A 25,664-nucleotide genomic window follows, 5' to 3' on the forward strand; every position below is an offset into this window, starting at 1 on the left:
AGAGAAGCCGTGCAGAGTCCTTCCCGTGGGCACCTGGCTTGTTGGCCCCGGGAAGCGTCTCCCAAAAGCCAGGCGTGTTGGCGGCGGCCTCGCTCCGGCGTGGCCGGTCGATGCCGTGGCCCATGTGCTGCCCACCTGGTGTCCTCCTGGCTCGCGCCCTCCTGGGCCCTGGCGACCAGGGTTCCCCGGCCGCAGACTCCCACGGGGCCCGTGCAGGTGCGCGTCTGCTTCCACTCCCTCTCCCGTCCCCCTCAGGTGTCTCGGGAACATCATCCGAACCTTCCAGTCAGGAGGGACTTGGTTCCTTTCGGGCTGACTAGTGTCCGCTCTCTTGGGCTTCTCACTCTCTGCCGATAAGATCTTGCTGCTTATGCCGGAGCACTGACTTCCTTTACGTCGGGAGCCCCGGCCCTCAGGTGTGCTGAGCCACCTGTCTGCTTTGAGGTTTCGCAGGTGCGGGCGCGCACGAGCTCACAGAGAGCACGCTTCTGCCGCACACAGCGGTGGCTCTGCCCGCGTCCCCTTCAGTCCAGACGGCCCGCCGTCTCCTGTCCCCCGCGCCCTGGCACCGGCCGTCTGGCGTGCCCTGCGCCCCTGGCAGGAGGCCCTTGTCACTCTCAGCCTGGGACAGCATCCGTGTGTCCCATCCCTGACTTGGGCAGGCCCTGCCAGATCTCTGTGGGGCTGCTTTCCGTCCCTGTGCAATCGGTGAGTGTTTTGTGGCCGGGTCTCATAGAGTTCCGTGGCTACCGCGTCGTCGTCAGATGTCCTCCCCCCTCCTGGCACCGGTCTGCCCCTCCGTGGCTGGCGTTAATTCGACGCCCTTCGTCCCCATTACCCGTCTGGCCTGTGGGAGCCCGTCTTCGTGCCCTGTCGCCTCAAATCCTGAGTGGTGCCAGCCTTTGGGAGTCGGAGGTCCCCGAGCAGGACAGGCTGCCCCAGGTCCTTTCTTCCTGCCGGAAGCCCGCGCTCCCACGCTTCAGACGCCCTCCTGGGCATTCGAGCCCCTCATCCCCGTGTGACGACCGTCCGCGGTCTGGTTACTGCTGCATCTGGGGCTGTGTGGCGGGTGGGGGCGGGGCACCAGAAGCAGCCGCAGTGTGGGAGGTGGACGTGGTTGGTGAGCAGCACCCAGGCTGCCAGCGAGGGGAGCCTCGGGGGCCCGCGTGTGGCCCCGACGCGGCCCGCAGGGCTCGCGACCCCGGGTGGTGCGCGTCGCTGCAGGTCCCGGGAGCTGGCGTGCGGGGCGAGCGCGTGGCCAGACCCCGCCACAAAGACTCCTCGTCCGGCGGTCAGACGGCGGCCTGACATTCGCGGCTGTTTTTCCTGACACACGGAAGTTATTTGCTGTGATTAGCGGGTGTGGTTCCGTGCCCATCTGGGACTTCAGTTTGGAGTTTTTCTTCAACTACTTTTGAAGATCCAAGGTGTTTGCTGTTCTGGTCCCTCACCGGGGACCGGCCCGGGACCGCAGGCTCCCGAGGCAGGAGAGCGGCGGGGGAGGGGCGCCGGGTGGCGGAGCAGCGCCCACAGAGCCTGACAGCGCTCAGGCGCCTCTCGTGGCATTTTGATTGACTGTTCGCACCAGCTGGGTGAAAACTCATCAGGTGCACTAAAAGGGGTAATTACTCGATTGCGTCTGTGTTGGGTGCCGCTCCTCCTCCTCGGCTGGAGAGTGGCAGCGGGGAGCAGGCCCGGAAAGGACAGCGCCTGTCGCTTACGCGGGGAGAGGGCCGCACGGGCCTGCGGAGGACTGAGCTGCCTGCAGGTGCAGCCCCGGCCTGACCTGCGCCTGCTCACGACCGGCGCCGCGGACGCAGAAGCCACCCGGCCGCCGTCTGCTGCGGTCCCGGCGCGCTGGGCAGTGACCCCCCCCCCCCCCCCCGCGCACACGGCCCCCGGGCCTCCCGGGCCCCCGAGGCGGGTCAGCGTGGCCTCCCCACCGTGGAGCAGGCTCTGCCTGTGAACAGCTGGAAAGTGGGCCTGGCACGTGACGCATGCTGGACAGCAGACAGCGGGGGTGGGGGGCCAGCGGGACACGTGGCGGGTGCCTGGCCGTCTACGAGGGGGCAGGGGCGGGCCGAGGGAGGCCCAGAGTTCCCTCGGCCCGCATCCTGCTAGAATTCGAGGGGCGAGGTACAGAGAGGAGGACCTGGGCACAGAAGGAGCCGCGAGAAGGACGCAGCGCCCCCGCCGACCTGCGGAGGCGCGTGGCTCCCATCTAATCCCAAAAGACAGACACTTAACTGACGCGGCCGCCCCGGTGCCCGGTCCAAATAGTTGTATAAATTGAGATCATCAAACCAAATAAGAAGCACCTTCCACTGAGAAAACTCCAGGCCCCGAAGAGACTTTACTGATCAGTCTGTAAAACATTTAGGGAAGGAAGCGAATCCTGTCCACACGCATCCACGACACAGAGGAACCCCTTCTGGGCTTATTTTTGTGAGGTCAGTGAGGACGAGGACGTTTCAAGAAAAGGAAATTACACAGCAGTCTGTTCAAGGGCACCGGGAAACTCTCGAATTATTAGCAAATGAACCCAGCAGCGCCTGAGCCGCATGATAGACGGGCTTTCCGCGGGATATAGAGTGGACGTAAACGAACCGATGCAATTCACCAAATTCTTAACTGACAGAGGAGAAGCATTAGAATTAAACACTCGTGGGGCGCCTGGGTGGCTCAGTCGGTTGAGGGGCCGACTTCGGCTCAGGTCATGATCTCGCGGTCCGTGAGTTCGAGCCCCGCGTCGGGCTCTGTGCTGACAGCTCAGAGCCTGGAGCCTGTTTCAGATTCTGTGTCTCCCTCTCTCTGACCCTCCCCTGTTCACGCTCTGTCTCTGTCTCAAAAATAAATAAACGTTAAAAAAATTAAAAAAAAAAAAAAAAAAGAAACACTCGTTCACAGCCGGCGCATCTTCTGGCGCCCTGAGAATAGGTGTCCTCCGCCCAGTATGTGAGGCACCCACCCGATGCCACGCTCACCTGAGGAGACCACGTGTGTCTGCCGAGGCGGAGCGCGTGCCGGGCGCCCACTTATCCCGTCTACCTGGTGTCATACTGAAGATTGTAGCTCGCGCAGAAAAGCAAGGAAAAGCAACAAAAGCCCTGAACGCGGGAAGGAAGTGAAGGCACCCGTCTTCGCGGTGGAGGGGTCACAAGGTCCTCAGGACCAGCGTGTGCAGTTAGCCAGATGTGGGATTCACGCTCAGGGCACACGGATCAGGCCAGCAGAGGCCAACAGGGAGTGAATTTGTGGGGTCGTCACTGTCGTGCCGTCCAAGCTCCTGTCTCCCCGCCTGCGGCGCCCCAGGGGGTCCCACAGAACCACTACCCAGCCACCCGTGAAGGAGCCGGGCCCAGTGGGGGTGTTGCCTGGAGCCCTGCAGGCAAGATGCCACAGCAGGAGCCAGTGACCCCCACAAGGTCCGGTGACAAAGGAACTTCTACCTTCCCCGAATCAACCTTTTCACATGCGTGGGGATCATCCCCGGAGCGGCGGGCACAGAGTGTGAAAACCTGAGGTACGAGCTCTCCCCAGAGCCCCCCAGTGCCTACGACTCGCCCACGCGGGGCGTTCCTCACGGTCTGCCGCTGCCCAGACGTGGACACCCAGGGTGACATCTGCCTGGACACCGTCAAGGACGTGTGGTCTGTGTGTGTGACATCAGGGCCCCCCTGCTGTCCATCCAGACCCTGCTAGGAGAATCCAGCACCCATAGCCCTTTGAGCACACACGCTGTGTGTGAATAGCCTGGAGAAACCTCACAGCCTTTATTTTTTTATTTTTTATTTTTTTTATTTTTATTTTTGGGACAGAGAGAGACAGAGCATGAACGGGGAAGGGGCAGAGAGAGAGGGAGACACAGAATCGGAAACAGGCTCCAGGCTCTGAGCCATCAGCCCAGAGCCTGACGCGGGGCTCGAACTCACGGACCGTGAGATCGTGACCTGGCTGAAGTCGGACGCTTAAATTTTTTTTTTTTCAACGTTTATTTATTTTTGGGACAGAGAGAGACAGAGCATGAACAGGGGAGGGGCAGAGAGAGAGGGAGACACAGAATCGGAAACAGTCTCCAGGCTCTGAGCCATCAGCCCAGAGCCCGACGCGGGGCTCGAACTCACGGACCGCGAGATCGTGACCTGGCTGAAGTCGGACGCTTAACCGACTGCGCCACCCAGGCGCCCCTGAAGTCGGACGCTTAACCGACTGCGCCACCCAGGCGCCCCCCTCACAGCCTTTAAAAAGTACCTGCAAGAGGGGCGCCCGGGTGGGTCAGTCGGTTGAGCGTCCGACTCCGGCTCAGGTCCTGATCTCACAGTCTGTGAGTTTGAGCCCCGTGTCGGGCTCCGTGCTGACGGATCAGGGCCTGGAGCCTGCTTCGGATTCTGTGTGTCCCTCTCTCTGTGTCCCTCCCCCACTCTGTGTCTCCCAAAAGCAAACAAACATTAAAAAAAATTTTTTTAAAAGACGTGTCTGCAAGAAACCTGCTCGAAGCTGGTCTCTCGCCAAGAACCCGGACTGTGTAGCCTCTCTCCTTGTGTTCTCTTTTTATCTTCTCCTTAGATCGTCTGCCCTTTCCTTCGTTTTTGTCTAGGACTCTGTATCTTAAGCTGTGGTGTCATTTTTGTTTCGTTTCTGTTTTTTAAATGAAGTCTCTGGTTGAGCCTTTATGAATACGTTAAATAAATACAGTGGTTTGTTTTTTACCCGCCTCCCCCCCCCCGAAAAAAAGAAAAGAAAAAGAAAATGTAAAATATGTCATTAATAACCTCCAAAACCATAAAATACTCGGGAAATTTTAACAGAAGTCTAACACTGTTCTCTGAAAGCTACCATCGTTGCTGAGAGAAATGAGAAAGGCTTAAAGAGACAGACACACTTGTGTGAGTCAGAAGCCTCAACACTGCTCAACTGTCCAGCTCTCCCCAGATCGATTTATAGATGCCGTGCAACCCAAACGTAATTCTAGAAGGATTTTCTTTCTAGAAGTTGATGAACCGATTCTTAGATTTGTTTGGAAACGCCAAGGACCTAGAATGGCCAGAAAATCTCGCATAAGAGGCACACCCTTGTTCCAGGGTTTCCCAGGAGTCACAGTTGGTGAGACGGGCAGTGGGGGCACAAGAACAGACAGCCAAACCCTTAGGAGGGTCGGCGAATCCAGAAATGGCCCCACACCAAAATCACCGTGACGCACGCTTTGGACAACTGACCGAGTCAGTGCCACCAAGAAAGACAAGGTGCTTCTCTGACGTGCAGCGCTCGGGCGTCTCGTTACCCACAGAGGCCGTGAGCCCCAGCCCGCCACTGCGCGCGGGAATTCGTTCGAGGCGGGTTCCAAACGTGAAAGTGGAGATCACAACACTTCTTGAAGGTAACGGGATGTTTTTGAATCAGAATCTTCTCTTCCCGACAGACACGAGCAATAGACGGCACCCACAATTCCTCTGCCCCGCACGGGGAGCCCGTGTCTGGGCCCGTAAAGGACGCAAGAAACCCAGCGGTCACGACGATCGGCGTGAAAGGGGGGAGCTTTAGCAGATACCCCTGCAAACACTTGAAAACTGCCCAGCTTTCCCAGCCGTTAGGGAAACGCCTGCCAGTCCACGCGCAACGGGTTGGCGTGTGCGCCCACAGGACCTGCTGAACCCACAGAGGGCAGGACCACACTGCAGCGAGTGTCCTGGCTCGGGCCGCACCAATCACTGCAGACCGAGCGGCTTGAGCGGTGCTGTCTTCCTCCCGGCATGAGGCCGGCGGTGTCCCAGCGCCTCCCATCCCCGGTGAGGACTCTTCCCGTGTCCTCACAGGGGTGCGGGGGGGGACAGCAGCCCCGGTGTCTCTGATGGGTGCACTCGTCCGGTATGCTCAGGACCCTGTCCCCATGGCCCCACGGACACTTAATTACTTCCTCAGTCTAAATGCGGCTGCGGGGAGGGCCTGGGGAGGACACGGCACCGGCCCTTCACGGCAGGGGAGTGAACCAGAGAGGGACTGGCCTGTGGTGCTCTCCCGCGGTCGTGAGAAATGGTGCGCAGTTCACGGAAGCCGCGACGCAGTTACCTACGAAGTTAACCTACTCCACCCCGTCGTGCTTCTGTCCTCAGGATGCCTGGGAATGCACTCCCCAAAACCCTCCCCCGGCACCAGGAGCTGGAGACCAACCACGGTCCATCGGCAAGAAGATGGGCACCAACCGAGCTAAGTCCCCGGAATGGAAGGCACCCGGCACAACCGGGGCGCGAGTCCCGACACTCGGCAGACCTGGTGACCTCGCAGACGGCGCGTCAGGCTCCTCGTGCGGGGGCTTCCGGAACCGGTGGGGCCAGCGTGTGGCCAGGATCCGGGGTGGGGACTGACTGGGGGGGCATACTGGAACGTGGGGGGGCCGGGGAAGGGTCCCCCGTGCTGGCGGGGGAGGCACCCAGGCGTGCCCGTGCACAAAGCTCCTTGGCCACACGCTTCGGGCCTGGATGTAAATCATTTTTTTAAACCCGACGAGGCAAGCCGCCGGGGGCCTCCAGGGAGGTGGCCGATCGGCCCCTGTGTCGCACAGACAGCTATCTCTGTGGGCAGGGCTGGAGACCCGCACGCTGGCAGGTTTTCCTGGGGCTTCTCCGTCGCGCAGCAGAGAAGACCGCGTGCCCGCGAGCCCTGGAAAGATGGTCGGCCTGGCCGGATCTGCGGCCTGCGCTAGAGCCACGCGACGCAGCCTCCTGGCCAGGCTCCCCGCGCCAGCTGCGGGGACGGCGGGCGGCCACGTGGCGCGACCACCCTGTCGGACTCCCTCCCTTGGGGCAGAGGCGCGGGTGTACCCTCCCGCCGGAGTGGCACGGGCCCAGCCGGTGTTTCTCTGGAAGAGTCAGGAGCCCTTCTCCCAGGTTTCAACTCAGTCTTCGGCTTTAAAGGCACAGATTCCAAACACATTAGCGGGGAGAGGCTTTCCATCTGCAGAAAACGGCAAACGGCGTGGGTGTCTGAGTCAGTGTTTAATAGGTTGCCTTTCATCCTGCTTTAAAAAAGTTTTCACTTTGTTCTCAAATCTCAACTTCTGTAAAGACAGACACAGGTACGTGTATCTGTGGCTGAGTCGGCGCCGGCCGGGTTCGTCCTGGAGACGCTGCCTGTCACCGAAGCCTGAGCCCTTTGCTCCTGGAGCTTCCGCTCCCCGAGTCGAACCACACGGTGGCTTCTCCACAGGCCTTGGCGCCACAGCTGTCCCTGATCGGTCCTGGGCCGGCCGGACAGCCTGCGCCGGGCCGAAGGCCGAGGTCTCGGGTGCCCCGAGTTCTGGGGGCCGAGGCAGAATCCCCGCCACTGGGGACTCTTCGCGCTGGATGGCACCAGGGGAAGGCACGCGCTTGGCCTCGGCCTGGACGACCGGACAACCGAAAGCATCTCCTTCGCGTACCTCCCCCCCCCACCCCCCGGCCTCCCTGCGCGCGCAGGCAGGCGGAAGCTCTTTGCGGCCCCTCCTCCGTGAGAACCTGCCGTGACGTGAGCGGTGTGGTCGCTGGCCCACGAGGAGGAGCGTGTGCACGCCGGGCCGCGGGGGTCGGGAGTCGGTTTGATGACCATTAGATTTCACTGCCGGGATGCGGCTGCTTCTCTTGGCTCTCGTTTTGTCAGCGCGCCTTTAATTTTCCCACATATTCTTTCCGTAGTTCCTCCGACACCATGTGCTAAATTATTTCATTACTGGTTCACCTCGTGGGAGTTTCGTAAAAAACTTCCCAACTTCTTACCGACCAAATGCAGCCGAAACAAGCCACTTTCATCGGGAGCCGTGTCTCTGCGGTGGCCGGCGCAGGTCGTTGGCAGGTTCGCCGAGGGCAGGGTGCGGCAGGAGGGGAGGCCGGGTGCCGGAGCCCCCAGGCACCTCTCAGAGGCTGGCAAGGCACGAACTTTGCTGTTCCGTACGTGCAGGTGACCCCCCAGGGACCTGAAGGAGAGAGATGCCAGCGTGTTTCCCACAGGCCGTCCTCAGCAGGTGCCTGACGACCGAGCGCCGGTGCCTCTCACGCTGGGTGCTCCCGCTCGTGGCCGTGTCTCACAGCAGCTGCGGCACCCGAGGTGGGACCCTTCCGGTGCTCGTCGTGGGCAGACTGCCCTGCTATCCTGTTAACACAGGAGAAAAAGCCGTATATTAGCCACCAGAGCGAGGCCTGTGGTCCTGCATTTTTCAGGTCACTTTGGCAGACCCGGGGACCACGGCCAGGCTGCGATCATCGGTACTGTGAGAAGACGCTTTGCTCAGTCGCAGTACGAGTCACCTGGGATGAACTCGACAGCGTAGACGGAACAGAACGGACGCGTTCCTTCCCAAATGCAGCTTCCCAAAGCTGAGGGGGAACGGGAGACCTAAACGGCTCCGTGTCTATTAAATACACGGAATGCGTCACCACAACCCGTTCCAGGGAGAAAAGCGCGGACCCAGATGGCTTCCCTGGTGGAATCTACCAGACGCTTCAGGAAGAAACGATGGCAGGCTCTCTTGGAAAGCAGGGGGGGGCGGGGGGGGGGGGACACTTCCCAGGTTGTTGTACGTGACTGAAACAATGAAACAAAGCCTGATGAGGCTACCACAGAAAGGAACAAAAGAGACCAGTACCCCCAGGAGCAAAGACCCAGAGACCCTTAGCAAAACACCCGTCAGTTTGATTCTGGCAATGACAATGCCTGGTTTCTCTCAGGAACGCGGGGTGGTTTAACATTTGAAAATCAACGGACACGGTTCCCTACAGTAACAGCGTAAAGCAGCAGCTGTGAGAAAAGCACGCGACACAGACTGACACTGGCTCGTGGCAGCGGGGGGACGTCCTCGGGGGACAGCGTCTGAGACCGGGCCACCGGTCCTTGCTCGAGAGGGACGGGAGCCTTCGCACCCAGCTAGCGTCTCTTCTCGCCGCCGCTCTCAGCGTCACGTTGGAAGTCTTGGTGTAGGAAGACGGGAGAAAGAAAAGGCATGAAGACTGGCAGAAAAGAAAGGAAGGTGTTGTTCACACCCCTTGATTCAACAGGCTGAAAACCCAGTGGAATCTAAAAACAGCTAGCAAAATGAACACGTGAACTCAGTGAGGACGCGGGAAGCAAGGTCCGTGCGAAGCCCAAGTCGTATTCCGTGTACTAGGAAGAGACCGTTAGAAAAGCAAGTTGTGAAAATACCGTCTACAGCTGCATCAAGCAAACCTCCACTACGTGGTCACAAACCCGATGGAAGATGCCTAAGACGTGTGTGGCAGGTGCAGGGTGTCAGTGGCAGGTGACGTGCACTTGGACCCGCGCTCACAGCTCGGAAGACTGCTTCACCCGAGTGTGTGTGCAGATTCAGGGCATTTCCTGTCAAAGTCCCACTGGGCTTTCTGGAGAGGTTAACATGCTGATTGTAAGTTTTATATGTAAATAAAGAGAATCTTGAAAAAGAAAAACAAAGCTGGGACACCTGCTTCCTGATTTTACAGCTTAATTTAAAACTGAAGCATGGTATCGTCTAAGCTAGAAAAGTGGACCCAGTGAAGAGGGTCCAGAAATGGACCACATCTCTCCTGTTCGGCTATATTCAGCCCGGGTATGGAGTCAAGTCAATGGAAACAGGAAAGCCCCTCTTTACAAAAGGTGCCGAAGTCACGGGAGATCTGCAGAGGAATGAAAATGAGCTTGCACAGGATTTCGTTTGCACCAGACCCTACTTTGAGGTGGACCACGGACCTAAATTTAAGAGTGACACTGGCAAGTTCCTAGAAGGGCACACGGAGGAGTACCTCTAGGGAACGTGCCCGCACAGGTGCAGTCGACCGATTTCCAACCCAGTCACTCCCTGGGGCAACCACAGAATTTCTTTTGCAAACATAAAAGCCAGGAAAACAAAGCTTTCCGAAGATAACACAGTTATCTTGGGGAAGGCATAGACTGCTCCGATGGCACAAAAAAACAGTAACCATTAAAAAAACTTTTTTGCTAAATGTACTCGACCGATATGAAAAATCTCCATCGGCCAAACCACACGAAGAAAACGAACAGGTAAGCTACAGACTAGGAAACGTATCTGCAGCGTGTACAGGCCCAAGCAACAACCCACAGAATACGCAAACCACGGGAGAAACGCAGGCACGCGGCTCGATCACACTGGGAGGAAGCAGATCTGAGAACGGCCGGGAGCCCGGGAAGCGGGGCCCAGAGCGCCCCCCGCACTGCCCGCTACTTCGGGTCAGGGATGCAGCCTCGTGGCACAGCCGTTAGCAGGTCCCACCCGGCGAGACGCGCACCTGCCCCAGCGAGCCAGCCTTCCTCTCCTGCGCCGTGCCGGGACAGGGGACGACCTGCGTCCACACGGAGGCCGCACACGCCCGCACGGAGGCCGCACACGCCCGCACGCCGCAGGTCAGCCCTGTTCAGAACGGCCAGACCCGGGAACGACCCAGGGTCCGTCAACAGGGGTCAACGGCAGTGCGCTCCTAAGAGGGGCCACGCTCCGCCGTAAAAGGGAGCCCGCTCCAAAGGCGGCAACACGGATAAACCCCACAACGCGCGGAGCACAGCCTGGTAAGTCCGTGGGGGTGAGATCCCGGGGAAGCCGAGCCGGCGCTGGCCGCCGTTCCGTCCAGGCAGGCGGGGCCCGGACCAGCTTGGAAAGGGGTCACAGAGAACGTTCTCCGGGATGGACATCCGCTTGCTATTTGGGGTGGGGGTACCTCATTGTGTGCAATCGTCAGAACACGCTGAACTTGAGACTTCCGATGTGTTTCGTTCCATGTAAGTCGTAGCTCCCACCCTCTGACTTGAGGGTATCATGGGGTATTACACACGGCCCCTGCGGCGAGATGCGGCCCCGATACACTCCGCACACCCGGGGACGATGAGCGAGTCCAGCGTAACCGCGCAGCCACCCCCGGCCCTAGGGGACCCCTGCTGCAGAGAGCGAGGGCGGCCCCCAGACTCGTCCACGGAAGCCACGTGTGGGGCGCGGGGTCGGGAGTAAGCAGGGGCCGCTCTCCAACGTCCAGACCTGTGCGCGGCCGTGACACTCGCTGGCAGGGGGACAGTAGCTTCCCGTGAGCACGCGGAGCGCACGTGTCTGGATCTCCTCCGGAGCCGAGCGGCCTGCCGCCTCCGTGTCCCAACAGCACCTGGGCCTCTTCCTCCCGAGGCTCCGTCACTTCTGTGGGAGGGAACGTTCTCGGCTGCGAGGAGGCCACAACTGGGTAGCTCCTCCATTTGCATTTGGATTGCTTCTCTCCTCCCCCTTCCCCCCCACCCCCCACCAGGCCCAGTGGCTGCCCTGAGGGAACAAACCGGAATCATCCAGACCTCCAAGTGGGGGGGGGGGAAGGTTGGAGCAGGGAGCTTCTGAGCTGGGGGAGGACAGAGACTTTGAAGTCTGGCCCTCCTTGGAGTCAGAGGCCTCCAGTAAGACTGCGTCAATTGTAATTAAATGGGGTGCAGGGCACCGCCCCATGACGGCCGAGCCCAAGCCCATGTCGCCAGTTCCTCTACACTGCGTCCTGGGATCCCCGCTCAGAAAGGAGAGCAGTTATTCCCACCTGCTCCAGCGAATTAATGCGGGCGGAAGAAGGGGTTTTCCCGTGAGGCTGCACTGTCCTTCCCAAGAGCGCCTAGGGGGCCAGACCTCAGACTCGGGCTCAAGAGGCGCCGTGGGGGTTTCTGGAAAGTGCTTTCTGCGGTATTCTGACCTCTGGTCCCAGCTTCAGCCCCAGCTCGTGGCCCTGAGCTTGGCCCCTCGGCCCCCCTCTGCCTCCATCTCCAGACGCTCGCCTCCAAACGACCCAGGGCCTAACGGGCATCGAGTCCTACAGCTCACGGGGCCCGTGGTGTTCCCTTGCGTCTTGTGCAGCCCGTCACACAGCCTGCCGCAGGAGGACCCCACACGGAGGCCCGGCCGTTCTCCAAGACCTCTCGGGCCCAGGGGGCAGGGCGGAGGGAAAGCAGCGTTAGTCCCCCACCCCTGGCTTTCAGGCCAGCGCCAGCTCACTGGATTCAGCGGGTGGTCTCTGTGTAACTGTCCCTTGGTCTTGGAGGGTGCTGGCGGGGCCCTGTGGGCGTGGAGACGGGGCAGTCCCGAGAGGCCCTGCCGTGTGACTGAGCCCCCAGCACCACGTAGGGGGCACATGACTGTGAACCCCAAACGCACCTGAGACACAGAGATCCCCCCACCTCGCCTGCTGAGGGTCACACGGGGTCCTGCGGGCCCAGCTCCGCCCCCAGAGGAGAAGGGTGGCGGGAAGCCCGAGTGGCATCCCAGACCACCAGGCTGCTCTCGGGAGGGGCAGTGCCTCCTCCCGAACCCGCAACCTCGTTAGTATGGGTGGCCCCAGGGTCACCGAGGCCTCTCCCGAGGGAAGGAGCCGGCGTGGCCCCTGTGTGTGCAGGTGGAGGCAGTGGCCCGTCGGTGAGAGAGTGGGGTGCCGTGTGCGCGCAGGATGAGGCTGCCGCAGAGGGCTCCCCGGGTGTGGGCGCCCCCTGGAGGAGGCGGCCCACTGCCCGGGTGCAGCTCAGGCCCGGGAGCCCCTTCTGGCCCTCGGGTAGGAGTGAAGGCCGCAGCATGGAGAAGCCCATGTCCTTCCTGTGGGAAGGCCTTGCACCTGGCCTCTCCAGACAGGGGGTTCAGAAGCACGTTCTCAGGCCTTTGACCGTCCGGAGAGGCCCATCTGCATCCCGGGTGCCTCCCTTCGTGCCCCTGCCTCCTCCTGACTCCGGAGAGCGAGCCCGGAATGTTCTTGTGCCTTGCACTCTCCCTTCCCTGGAGAGCAAGGGTGGACGGCTGTGGGTCACTCGGCTCTCTTTGGATCTGGCCTGGCACTGGCTTGTCTGAGCCTTTTTTTTTTCCCCCAGAATTAATTTGGGGCTGAAAAAGGCTGACAGAAGTCTTTGTTCCTTTGACGCTCACTCAGGAAGGAAAAAATCCGTGGAAAATCTGACATCTGCACTATAGGGAGAAGTCAGCGGATGAGGAGGAATATAATTATTCTCTGCTCCCGGAAGAATGTTTCAGATTTTTAAGTGTCTCATATCAACTTAGAATTTGAATGACATTTTAATTATTTTGTTTTTTTCTTCTTTGCCTGGTTTGAATCTCCAAAGAGACCCGCTCTTGGATTCCAAGGGGTGCGGGGAGCAGAGCTGTGCTCACGGGGCTGTCGCGTGACGGCGGCTGCTCTCCTGCCCCGCGAGCAGGCACGCGATCACCGGGAGCTCGTGGCCGTCCGCGTCACCGGGACAGGCTCGCTCGGGTCTGGCCAGCAGGCACGCGGCACTTCTCAGAACTCGGTTTTCCTGTGGACACAAATGTGCCACAGAGCTCTGCCCAAGGGGTGTGTCTCTGGCATTTGTGTGACCTAAGCAAACCTAGTTTCCAGAAAGATGGGGACTCCGGTCTTCAAACAGCACACCCGGGTGCCTAGAGCTCATCTCCACGTGGGTGGAAGGTGCCGCCGAGAGGCTGGGTTGCCAGGGTGGCCGAGGGCCGGGTGTGTGCGCGACCCCCCCCCCAGCCCAGCACCCCATCAGAGACGGCAGTGGGTCGGGGCTTAGGACAGCAGAGCGCTAGGAGCCCTTGGGGACAGATGTGCAAGCTGACCATCTGTAAACCGAGCCTGCGTGCACGGCAGGAGCAATGCTAACTCGGTCTGTCAGGAAGCCTGAAGGGCCACCCCGTGTCACTGGGACTCCCGTGTCGCCTCTCATCCCTGCTCCTTTGGGTGTTACCGTGTCCTTGCCGCCCGCCAGCCCGAGGTCTCGGCTGCTCCCCATGCCGCACCCATCCTGTGGGCTCCATGTTCCAGACACATCCCAACCTGGATGGTCCTTCCGCCTGGACAGCCGCGGAGGCCCCTCGTCAACCGATCTCGTGTCCCTCTCTGGCCCACTCCGTCCCCACCCGAACCTGACTGACCCCAAGGCCAAGGGGACCCTGGGAGTTCCCGAACACAGCCTTTCCCGGTCTGCTCAGCTCCAGACCTGCCGGCCCGGGTTCCCTCACACCGCTGCCTGGCATTTCTGCCCCTCACGCCTCCTGCGGCTTGTCCCGGCCTCTCCAGGGCCCGGGTTCTCTTCTCGGCACCCTCCACGTGCCTGCCCCACCGCAGCCAGACGAGGCCTCTTCTGCGCCAGGCTTGACCTGTTGAGATCTATGTGCTGACTACGCGGGTGGGAAGGCGGGCGGGCGGGTGGAAGGGAGGTAGGCGGGAGGGTGAAGCTGGTAGGACTCGGCCCAGAACTGTTGCAGCTGTAAAAACCACGGTCACGAGGGAAAGCGGAGCCGCAACCCACGCCCGCTTTCTGTCGGTGCGGCTTCTCACCTTCTAACCGAGCTGTTATGTAAGAGACGTCGCGGCAGAATCTCTGGGACCCAAGCGGGGTCTCCAGGGCCGGCAGCGGACAGCCCCCTCCTAGGAAGGGTCCGCAGGGAGCTGCGAGTTCCCAAGAGAAAGCGGGGCTGGAGGCATCCGACCGACAGACGAGCTGCTGTGGTCCCCGAGGCCGCAGACGGGCGGCCCTCCCTGCACGGCCTCTCCCCTGCGTGCCCGGCAGCTGAGCCGCTCCCTGGGCACGCTTCAGACCTGCTGTTCGTGGGGGCGGTGGAGATGTCCCCTCCTGCCCAGCTTCCTCTGCATCCTTAGAAGCGTATGCAGATCCAGGGCCTGTGGCTTTTCCAACCCGTCCGTTTTTAAAGCCTCCCAACCGCATTCCTGCAGTCATGCTCAGAAAACCTGTTTTCAGGGTGCCTGGCCGGCTCAGTTGGAGGAGCCTGGGACTTTTGATCTCTCGGTTGGAGTTCAAGCCCCATGTTGGGTGTAGAGATTACTTAAAAAATAAAAAATCTAGGGGCGCCTGGGTGGCGCAGTCGGTTAAGCGTCCGGCTTCAGCCAGGTCACGATCTCGCGGTCTGTGAGTTCGAGCCCCGCGTCAGGCTCTGGGCTGATGGCTCGGAGCCTGGAGCCTGTTTCCGATTCTGTGTCTCCCTCTCTCTCTGCCCCTCCCCCGTTCATGCTCTGTCTCTCTCTGTCCCAAAAATAAATAAAAACGTTGAAAAAAAAAATAATAAAAATAAATAAATAAATAAATAAAAAATCTAAAGCAAAGGAGAGCTGAGTCTTGCAGGAAGCACAGAAGGAACTGCCTTTGTAGGAGGAAGCTGGTGTTTTCTACACGTAACACGGGACTTAGTCACAGAAAAGCCCCAAGCGAGCCTTTCGTACGGCTTCGTTCATGTCTTCTCTGGTCCGTGGTTCAGGTGTGAGGGAAGTTCTGTCCCTCAAAGCTTCCTTTGGGCGGCCCCACCGTGGCGGGTTTGCGTGTCCTCGGCGGCGGCTCACGTCCTTCTGTCTTGTCTTGGCAGGGCCTCATCAAGATCCGGGGGGACCGGTGCTGGCGGGAGCTCACTTGCATGGACTTCCACTATGAGGTGAGCCCCACACAGGGGACCTGCCCGCCGCGCCACAGGTGTGGCTCTTGGAGGCCACGGCTCGGCTCACGGGCTGCCCCCTCCTGCTTTTTTTCTCGGGAGGGGTGGGGGGTGAGGGGTAGGTCACAAGGTGGCTTGCAGTGCCCCAGCACGTGGGGAGGGCTCCGTCCTGGAGGACGGGGCTCCCGGTGCGCGTGGCTGCGGGCCCGGCGCTCCCTTGGGCACTGGTCCCTCCACCGCTGTCCACGGTCCTGCCTGGGCACCCTCTCCGGGCAGGTGGGCTGGCCCCGCGCACCCCCAGGCTGGGAGGTGCTCCACTGTGCGCCCTGCCCCCCAGCCGTGGCAGACGGACGTGGGGGCAGGCCCCAGTCCCGCTGTGCCCACGTTTCCAAGGCTCCCGCACCCCGTCCCCCACCCCTCCCTGGAACCCCGCCCGGGTCCAAGCCCTTCTGGACGTTCGTGTCCCTGCTGACTGCTCACGTTTGTGGGGGGCAGGGACCACATTGCCCCGTGAATGAATTAGCCTGAGAGCATTTGGTGTGTGTGCACAGAGAAGGCCTCCCGGGTGCCACGTCCCTCTTGGTGACACTCCTGGCGCACGCCTGTCGGGACGTTTCCTTCCACGTTTCTTGCTCCCGGCTTGCGGCTCCAGTACGGGAAAGGCAACGTGCTCTGCCCTTCTTACGAGGCGCCTACTTGCAGCCCTCCGCCCCTTGGGGGTTTTCAGTCCTGACGTGTTGAGTAGATGCCGACTCTGAGTCCCAGGCACGTTCGGCTTCGCGTCCTCTGTCAACCAGCCTGGGGCAGGGACATCCCCACGTGTGCCGCATTTCATGGGGGTAGGAGACCGTCCTCGGGGCACATGCGCCACAGACTCCCCTCCCCTCCTGCCCACGGGCCCACGGGTCCATCCCTGGGTCCTGCAGCCACCTTGCCACACAGCTCCAGACAGTAAATGTTCCTGGCTCTGAGGAGGGAGGCGGCGTGGGGCCCCTTGGGCTGAGCCAGGACCCCTGGGGCCACCCAGCCAGTCCGGCCGCGTCCCCGCGACTGCCCGCTGTGTGCAGAGGAAGGGAGTCAGAGCAGGAGGAACAGGTGGCATGTGCCAGAGTCCCCGCGGCACCACCTGCCGTCGCGTGCCTGCAGGTCTTGACCAGAGTGGAGGCGGGACCCGGGACTCCAGTCTCTATGTCAGCAGGAGCCTCAGCCAGCAGGGAGGGGCCGGACGAGCCTGCACGCGGGGTGGGCGAGGTGTCAGAAGGGCTGGAGGCAGGTGCAGGGAGGCAGAGTTCCTGCATCTCTCCAGCCCTGCAAGGGATCTGGGCAGACGGGGGGCGTGTGACCCACGTCTTGAGGAGGGGGCCAGCCAGCCGTGATGTCGGTGTGAGGCCAAGGCCGCTGGGAGTCCATCTTCTAGGACAGGCCAAGTCTTGGCTCAGCGATCATAGTGGAATCCAGGGTGTAAGGGAGCGGCTGCCCTGGGGCCCTGGTTGCAGTGCCGCTGTCGCAGACCAGGAGCCTGTGCCCCCAGGTCAGGTCTCTTGCAGGGACAGAAGCACCCCGACTGTCTAGGAGAAGCTTTTGCCTAGTGGATCATGTTCCCCCACGCTCTGGAAGCTAGGTGGGGTGAGGGCACCCGACACAGGTCAGGAGTGGGGACTGGGACCCCTCGTGCTATTTGCCGCCCGTAGAGCCCCGTCAGGTTGTCTGTGTGCCTGGAGCAAGGATGGGGGCCACACGGCCTGTCCTCGGTGACCTGGACTCCCCAGTCGGTGGCAGGTGGCAGTGGGATGAGAGAGGGCAGCTCATTCACTGTCATGGCACTGCTGGCGGGAGGCTCACAGGAGGGACCCTCAGGGGACAGCCGGGGAACCGGCAGGGGTGGGGGGACAGGCACACAGGTGAAAGGGAGGGAGGGGCTTCCGGCTAAGACAAGAACCTGGAGTGCCATCAGCATGGGGGCTGAGCCTCTGCCTCCCTAGACCGGGCAGTGAGCCGGAGGCCAGCGGGGGGGGAGGGGTCGGCAGACCTCCTGCCAGCCCCAAGCGCCGACAGGAGAGGCCCGCGGTGTCCCGTCTACGTCCTCCAGTGACCTGGGCGCAGCTCCTGGTGGACTCAGAGCACAGGAGGGCCCAGGCAGGGCCCCTACATGTGTGTCATCAGCCTCGGTAGAGTAAAGAGCGGGTGACCTCCATGGACGCTTCCAGGATGAGCCACGGTCCCTGCGGGTCTCACGGTGGCCCTGAGCAGCCACAGCAAAGCCAGCCGTCCCTCAGAAGGTGCCAGGAGCCCTGGCCCCCGCGCTCACGGGCTCTTACACGGTGAAACCGTCCACGAGAAAGGCCCCGGGATGGCCTCCCTGCTAGGCGCTCAGCGAGGGAGGAAAGGAAAATGCTGTCTATCTGCCGACACCTCTGTTCCCTGTCAGGGTGGCCGCGAGGTATGGTGGCACCCCACGCGGAGCAGCACGACTTCAGGTAGTGGCCCCCCGTGACCTCTCTGCCCAGAACAAACGAGTCGGGATCTGAACTCGTAACCTTTACGATGCTTTAGTTCCCGGACGTACCCTGGACGTGGCGCACGCCTGAGCGGGACCCTGCCCGCAGCTGCGGGGACGGGCGTGCGGTGTGGTCTCTGAGCAGCCACACGGGCTCCCGCCTCGCTGGCCACCCGCCAGGTTCCACTTGCAGCGCTTCTGGGGTCGGGTCTGTGCCCCACCTCAGGCCGCGGGAGGCAGTTGGTAGATGCCGGCACCGGTTTCATTCTAAAGTCCTTCATGCAGAGGTGACTTTCCGCCTGGGACACAAATCACGTTCGGCTCCCGCGACTGTGAGGTCCTGCGGTCCCTGGCGCGTCCGAGGGGCCTGTCACGTCCACTGTGCTTCTAGGCGCGACTTCCACGCCTGGGCGGAACGGCTGGCTTGAGGGCATCTGCGGGGTCCGCCTCAGAGCCTCGATGCCTGAGCAGACCCTTCAGGAGGCGTGTCCGTGCCACGCGGGGGCCCCCCGGCCTCTACCCCTCCGAGTGCGCGTGAGGCCGTCCACACGAGCACTGCCTCGTCGGTGTTCGCTCCCGGGGCCCCGAGCACCAGCCCAGCCCAGCGGCGACTGCCTTCCCGCTGCTCCCTGAGCCTAAGCCAGCTTTTTTTTGTTTGTTTGTTTGTTTGTTTATTTTTGAGCGAAGGAGAGAGACAGAGTGTGAGTGGGGGAGGGGCAGAGAGAGAGGGAGACACAAAATCCCCAGCAGGCTCCAGGCTCCGAGCTGTCAGCACAGAGCCCGACGTGGGGCTCAAACTCACAGACCGTGAGATCATGACAAGCTGAAGTCGGACACTTAACCGACTGAGCCACCCAGGAGACTTTTTTTTAATTTTTTTATTTTTTTTTTAATGTTTATTTACGGTCATTCTTGGCACTCGGCCTCCTGGGTCCACGCCAGGTGCTCCTTCCCGGGTGCCAGTGATCTCCGCCATGCCAGGATGCTCTCAGGGGTGACGGAGGCAGGCAGGGCCCCAGGGATGGACAGCCTCCGGCCCCTCCCAGGCAGCCAGGCGTCCTCCCGGGGCTGGGCGGTGTCATGGGGGGGGCTGCTCACTAAACCCTGGGCATCGTGTCCTCCCTCCCTGGGCGAGCTTCGGTCATCTGCGCGTGTGAATGCCGGCCCGCCGAGCGGTGACCAGCGTCTTTCACGGCCCACACGCCCTTTCTGGCTGTGCCCGTCGGCCTTGGGTACAGCCGAGGGCACAGCTGGGGCCGCTCTACCAACGCCCCCAACAAGCACAGCAGGACCTTCCTCCTGCATCGCACACCGGCCCCAGCATAGACTTCTGTTTGGGTCTCGGGCCAGTGGGTCCTGTCTGTAACTGCCACCTGGGGACCTGGGTTACCAGCTGTTCATACCATAATTTGATGGGGGTCACCAAACGCCCTTAAATACAGCGGTCCGTAAATCTGGAAGGAACCAGACTCAAGACTGACATTACTGTGAAAGCTACAAATGTTAACATGATGGAAGTGGGGGCTTAGTTAGCTCCCGTGGGTTGGGAGTCGAGGCTTTGTCCCCCGGCAGCTTTCCTGATTTCATAGGAAGGAAGTGTATTTTGTGTGTACTGGGGACAGGAGGGGAACACCGCCTGGCTGGGTGCTTGTGGTGGCCCACGCCCTGGGGTCACCCAAAGGGCGAGCTCTGCCAGACCAAGTCCGTGAGAGGCAGGGGTGCGGCCTTAGGGTCAACGAAGGTCATTGCTGCGCCTTCTTCGTACAGACCCATGCCGCGTGCCCTCGGGGCTGCTTCTGACCCGTGTGTGCCTCGAGGCTTGACCCTGTCTTCCCAAGTTGAAGCTGGTAACAACCCCAAGGTTTTCATCAGATCAGTGACACGCATACTAGAGTGTCAACTCTATGAGGCCAGTTAGTGTAACCGAGTTCCCGCGTAGGTGAGAACTTTGCAAGCGTCCTTGTTACTGATTTCTAGTTCCATTTGTTATGGTCAGAGATCATATATTATGTGATTTGAATCTTTTCAAATGTATTCAGACTTGTTTTGTGGCCCAGAATACGGTCTTCGTGAATGTTCCGTAGGAGCCTAAAGCAGGAGTGTCTGTCCCGTATTCGCTGAGTGCTCGTGAAATCCAGCTGGATAGTAGGGGTTTCGTCTCCCGTGTCCCCGTGTTTTGTCTGTCTACTTGTCCCGTCAAGTATTGAGAGAGGAGCTGAACCGTGAAACCACAATCGTGGACTTGCGGATATGTGGGCCGGAAGAAATGACCCTCCCTCGTAGGCGGGTCCGATGCTCCCCCGGCCAGCGGCATTCGCGTGGCCTATATCTTCCACGCTGTGATTGTCAGCCCACGTGCGTCCTCGCGTGAGAAGTGTGTGGCGTTGGGCCCTGTTGCATCACCTGGTCAGACTGCCTTCCGGTTGTGTGTTCGTCACCGTCCCCGAGCACGGCGGTCTCGTGGCTGCTGCTGGTTTGCTGTTCCGCCCAGCTGTCCTTTCCATCTTCTTGTGTCTTTTTCCACTTCTTCTGGATTTCTCGGAGGTTTCTTACAACCCCTTTCCAGCTCTTTTCTCAGCTCGTTAGCTACAATCGTTTTGTTTCCGTTTCCGTGGTAATTTGAGGGCTTGCCGTGGGAGTCTGTCGTACGTCACAGCTAGGACCGGGACAGTGACGCGCTCGCTCTCTCCCCGAGCCTCCCGCTGCTGCTGTCGCACGCGTCCTGTTATAGGAGCCACAGGCCACGTCGTTACTGCTCTTGTCCAGTCAAATCGGCCTTTAGAGATCGCACGTTATATCGGAAAGACAGCCTCGTGTGGCTGTCCGAGCCCTCGGCATCTCCAGGGCGCCCCTCCGATCACCACCTGCTTTCCCTCCACCGGGCGGCCGCCCCTCACACCCCGTGGTGCGGGTTTGCTGCCGCGGGGCTCTTGAGCCGAAGACCTGTCTCCCCCTCGTCGGTGAAAGACGTTTTCGACAGACGGTCCTTGAGGGACGTGGCTCCGGTGCCCTCTTGCTGGGACCCGGGCTCGGGCGGGATGAGAGCCCCCAGTTCTTGCGGAGCCGCCACGGCCACCCCCGGGGTCTCGTGCTCTTGATGGGCCCGGACCCGTGTGCGCAGCTCGCTTTGTTTCCTTCTCCGCGCCCGTCATCGGGGCGGGAAGCGGAGGCGGCCTCAGGGGGTCTGAGCTCCCAAGATGAGCACACACGTGGCACCCGTGTCCGCCTTGGCGTCACCAGGGACGGAGCCCTCAGCCCTGACGTCGGGGCCCGCAGCAGGCCAGCCGCCAGCTGTGTGAGAGAACACGGTACATCTCCCGGTGTCACCGAGACCCTCTCCTGACAGGAACGAGCGACGTCCACTCCCTGCCACCAGGGAGACGCCTCCGTGTCCCCAGGGGACACACCTCCACCCCACAAACAGATGCAAAGTTGAGACCACGGGGCGGACACCTCACCTCCCGGGCTCCGTGAGCCGCGCGCGTCCCGGGTTGGCAGTGATGGTGCGACCGGGGTTTTCTATTGAACCAGAGTACGTGCAGCTCGAGGGTTTTCCAAAACTTGTTCTTGAGACAAGGATTACACACGTTCCTCTTCTCATTAAAACCTCACGCACATAATTCGTAGTCCCTAAAACGGGAAAAGGGCTGAAAAAGCCGTTTCTGTCCTCACGCTTCTCACTGAGGGCCTGGAGAGGAGGGCGTGGGAACCGACAGGAAGGAATGTCGCTTTCCCCAAATCCTGAAACTGTTTTCATCACCCTTCGTGTTGTCCTCACGTTTTTCCTTTTTAAAAGTGTCTTTTTGGGGGGCACCTGGGTGGCTCAGTCGGTTGGACGTCCGACTCCGGCTCAGGTCAGGACCTCACAGTTCGTGGGTTCGAGCCCCGCATCAGGCTCTGTGCTGACAGCTCGGAGCCCGGAGCTGCTTCGGATTCTGCGTCTCCCTCTCTCTCCACCGCCCCTCTGCCACGTGCACTCTCATTCCCTCAAAAATAAATATACATTAAAAAAAATTTATCTTTTTAAGGGACCCAGCTATAAAATGACCCACGGGTCCCCCGGCTGGCCATCCCCCAGCCTGCAAGCTGGGCCAAGCTCCGGACGCTCGGCCACGATTCTCTAACGAGCTGCGGCCGCGGTGGTGAGCACAACAGGCCCTCCTGCCACTGCTTTATGGGGTGCGACGTTCCAGCCACCTCCAGGGTTTACAACCGGATTTTATGACATAGTGGTCTTTTCCAGCATCAGTGCAAACAAAAATAAAACTCTGTCTCCGCCTTGCAGAAGGGAGACCTCGGGACCCTCCCAGCCCCTAGGCCCAGACACAGCCAAGCACGGGAGGAGCGTGAGCATTTGGCCGGCGGTGTGGGGCCTTGGGAAACAGAGCCATCCTCTCAAGGACTTGTCGTGGGAGGTGTCGGACACCCGTCACAGTACTTGTTCTCATTTCTGTGTGGCAGAGAAGCCAGGTGGAGGGCACGGGGCTCACACCTGCAGACTTGGGGCCCCGTCCCCCCGGCGACCCGCTGCCCCCTGCCGCGCCAAGCGGCAGATGATTCTACTGAGCATGTGTCTCTGCTTCACGATAAGTAAGGTCACAGAAACTCGAAGGAACGGGAATTTGCAACAGCTGCCCAAGTTTATTACAAATTTAGGTCACAACCTTCTCAAAACCCCAACAGGGTCACTGACCACTGTCCTGTCGAGGCTCCCGCTACCGCGGGCATGACCCAGAGGTGGCGTCGGTGGGCTGCCAGCTGGGGAGGCCCCGAGCTCAGCCCTCCCGAGAAGACGCGTCTTGCCTGACCTCTGCTGAGAACATGCGATTACTCACAAAACCCCAGGAAACAGTCCCTTGTCCCAGAGATGCGGTTCCCAGAAATCTGCCCCATCCAGAGATGAACACGAAGTTCAAGAAATGAAAAGTGGCAAAGGACGTGGCGCCCCCGAGTGGGGGCAGCCCCGCCCTGGGCGCCCCCTGCCAGGAATACAATGAGGCTGCCTTGGGCGGCGGACGGTGGCCTGGCCGCTGCAGGGCCTGGAGGCGGGGCCTTGGGGGGCTGGCCAGCCTCACCCCCGACCCAGACAGTTTGTTTCTGCCGGGAAAACACTTCAGCGACCACCGCCCGCGCCTCGGGCTCGCTCCTACCTGCACATTGAGGGAAGGAACAGATGAGACGCTCAGCGCCTCTCCCTGCAGCGTGACTCCGTGAGGAGCTTGGCCTCTCTCCCCCAACTCCCCAGGAGCAGGGGGTCCCAGAAGGCGGACAGCTGTCGCCAGGACCCCCGCAGATCGCAGGAGGGCCCACACCTCCGGAGAAGCAGATGTGACCCCCTGGTGCGGTGACTTCCGAAAGACTGACCTCTCTGAAGGCCAAGTAGAAACATGTCTCCGTGTCCTGTCACCAGCTGGAGGCCGTGAGCGAGGCTTGTCTGGAAGGGCCCAGCAGAAGAGACTTCCTTGTGCTTGTTGCTCAGTGCTGGACGGTCCACTGTGAAGGACAAGGGGCCGGGGGCGGCCTGTCCGCGGGACCCCGTGGGCCGTAAACCCCAGGTGATCGTGAAGAGGAAGGCGCATCCTGGGCACACGTGCTGTACTCGCTCAGGGGCCCAGGTAGCCCCACCCACACGCCTGCCACCGCGTGTCTGGGCCACGGAGGGTCCGAGTCGGCCGCACCCGGGGTTGAGGACCGGGGGACCTGGAGAGTAAACAAGGCCCCAAGGCCGTGCGGGCAGGTGCGCCCTTCTTGTTCACAGGTGGGAACACGTGTCACGTGCTGAGAGCCCCTGGGACGGACGGGGAGAGGCCCGCGGGGCGCTGCCCTGGGCTGCAGACGTCTGCTCAGAACACGTGTAAACGCAGAGCTGTGAGCTAGACGGGTGTGGACGGAGCCACACTCGGTTTTCCCGCTGGGCCCACCAAAGGGCCCAGAGCCCGTGACACGCATGCCCAGGCCGGGCTCCCATCGAAGGGAACGTACCTGAACCAGAGGCGGCAGTGTCTTCAGGGCCAGAAGATAAGGAGCGTCTCTGCGGTAAGTGATGGCGAAGGACCCGCGTGCCCGCGCAGCACAGGCAGCTGGGCCCGAGGGACAGGTGTCCCTTGCAGTGGAACACCAACTGACCAATGAGGAGGAACGGCGGACCCAGAAGTCATGGCTCAGAGGCCAAGAGAGCCACGGATTCTGGCAAGAACCCGCAAAGGATGCTGGAATGCAGGCGGGGGTGGGGAACTCCACAGCCCCAAAGTGCTGGGCACGGCCCGGTCGACACCCCCTAACCGGGTCCAGGTGGAAACGGCCATGCTAAGGCACATGGTCCCCTCAGCCCCCCGGGGACAGGCCCGTCCCCTCCTCGGCCTCCTGCCCAAAGTGCAAGCCCCACATCTACCGTGAGGGACACCCTGCAGATGAGCTAGTCTGTGTCCTAAGATTCACACGAGGGTCTAGAGAGTCTGGGGGCTGGGTCGCCTTTTGTTAAACACATCCTGCCGGGCAACAGGAGGAACCAGAGTCAACCGTCCCTGGTTGTGACTCACGCTCAAGTACTGAGGGGCCAAGCACAGGAGGTGGGGGAAGAGTGCCGTTCAGGGAGTCTCTTTCCTATTCTACCGACTTTTCTCTGAGTCAGAAAGTGTGTCCAATGGAAAGCAAGAAAAGTGTTCCCAGATGGGACGGTGGCCCTTCCCCGGCAGTTGTCCGGCCAGGAGCTGCCCCCAGCCTGAGCCAGGGAGCGGGGCGGCCGAGGGCCGCTGTGTTCGCGACCCACTCCCGCGGCCTCTCGTCCGATCTCGCCACCCTGCGTGTCCAGGGCAGCATGTGGCCGGCGTCCTTGGACCAGCAATCCCCACCTCTGCCCACTCACGACAGACAGAGGGACAGGTGCTGGTGTCCACACCACACGGGTGCCACGCCATGGCACCTCGGGGCTGGGGAGCAGGTGGGCGCGGGGTCCCGGCAGCAGCTACGGACGAATACTTCCTCCTCCGGCCTAAAACACCTGTGACGAGTAAGTCCTTTAGTGTCAGAAACCTCTTCAGAGTTTCAAAGCTGGAACTGCACCGGCCCCGCCGCTCTCATCCGTCTGTCCCTTTGGCCCCAGCCTCCCCCTCTGATGGTGACGTCCTCATGTGAGGTGTGCGTGCAGGGAGTGTGAGCACAAATCCTCGAGAGAGAGAGAGAGAGGGAGAGCGTTGGCACACGGCCTGCGCATGCCCAGCGGCAGCAAGGGAAGGAGCAAGGCCCCTCGCCTGGGCCGGGCTCCCCCACACCCGCTCCATCGTGGGCCACGCACCCTTCCTGGAATCCGAGGGCTCCGGTTGGTGTTCGAACCTGTGGAGCTTGCGCGGGTGTGTGAGGAGGGCACACGGCCTTCTGCGTGGCCTGCTCCCAGCCTCCTCTCCTGCCAGGGGTCTGAGGGAAGACGGGGCCCCTGAGGTCAGGGGCGCAGGGCCTGTGAGCCGGGCCCTGGGGCGGCCAGCACCGCGGCTGAGTCAACACACGGGCCTCGTGGGATGTGCACACCCGCCCCCCTCACACGTGTGCGGAGGCCATTCCCGGGAACACACACAGGGCCGGAACGCCCACCCCCGGCAGCCTCAGAGCAGAAACCTCCCGCGTGCGAGCGCTGGCCCGAAACATGGGCTCCCCCGGTGCCCCCTCCCTTTGGCCAGGACAGACCTGAGCTCCTAGGTCACCAGGACCGTCAGGGCACCACGATAGGTCAGCGTCAGAAGCTACAGG

At 61.2% G+C, this 25,664-nt stretch overlaps 1 protein-coding gene across 5 annotated transcripts in view; it reads left to right on the forward strand.

The window, feature by feature from the left end:
• LMF1 (lipase maturation factor 1) overlaps nt 1–25,664 on the forward strand; it is an 88,901-nt gene that overhangs the window by 49,814 nt on the left and 13,423 nt on the right. For all 5 annotated transcript variants that reach the window (XM_086691680.1, XM_086691679.1, XM_086691678.1 and 2 more), the window contains one exon: nt 15,359–15,424. In XM_086691680.1, coding sequence (XP_086547806.1) covers nt 15,359–15,424 — 66 coding nt within the window. The remainder of the gene's footprint in view (nt 1–15,358; nt 15,425–25,664) is intronic.

Source organism: Puma concolor, chromosome E3 (genome assembly GCF_028749965.1).
Source record: "Puma concolor isolate L17-30 chromosome E3, mPumCon1.1.hap2, whole genome shotgun sequence".
In the NCBI taxonomy this organism is placed as follows: Eukaryota; Metazoa; Chordata; class Mammalia; order Carnivora; family Felidae; genus Puma; species Puma concolor.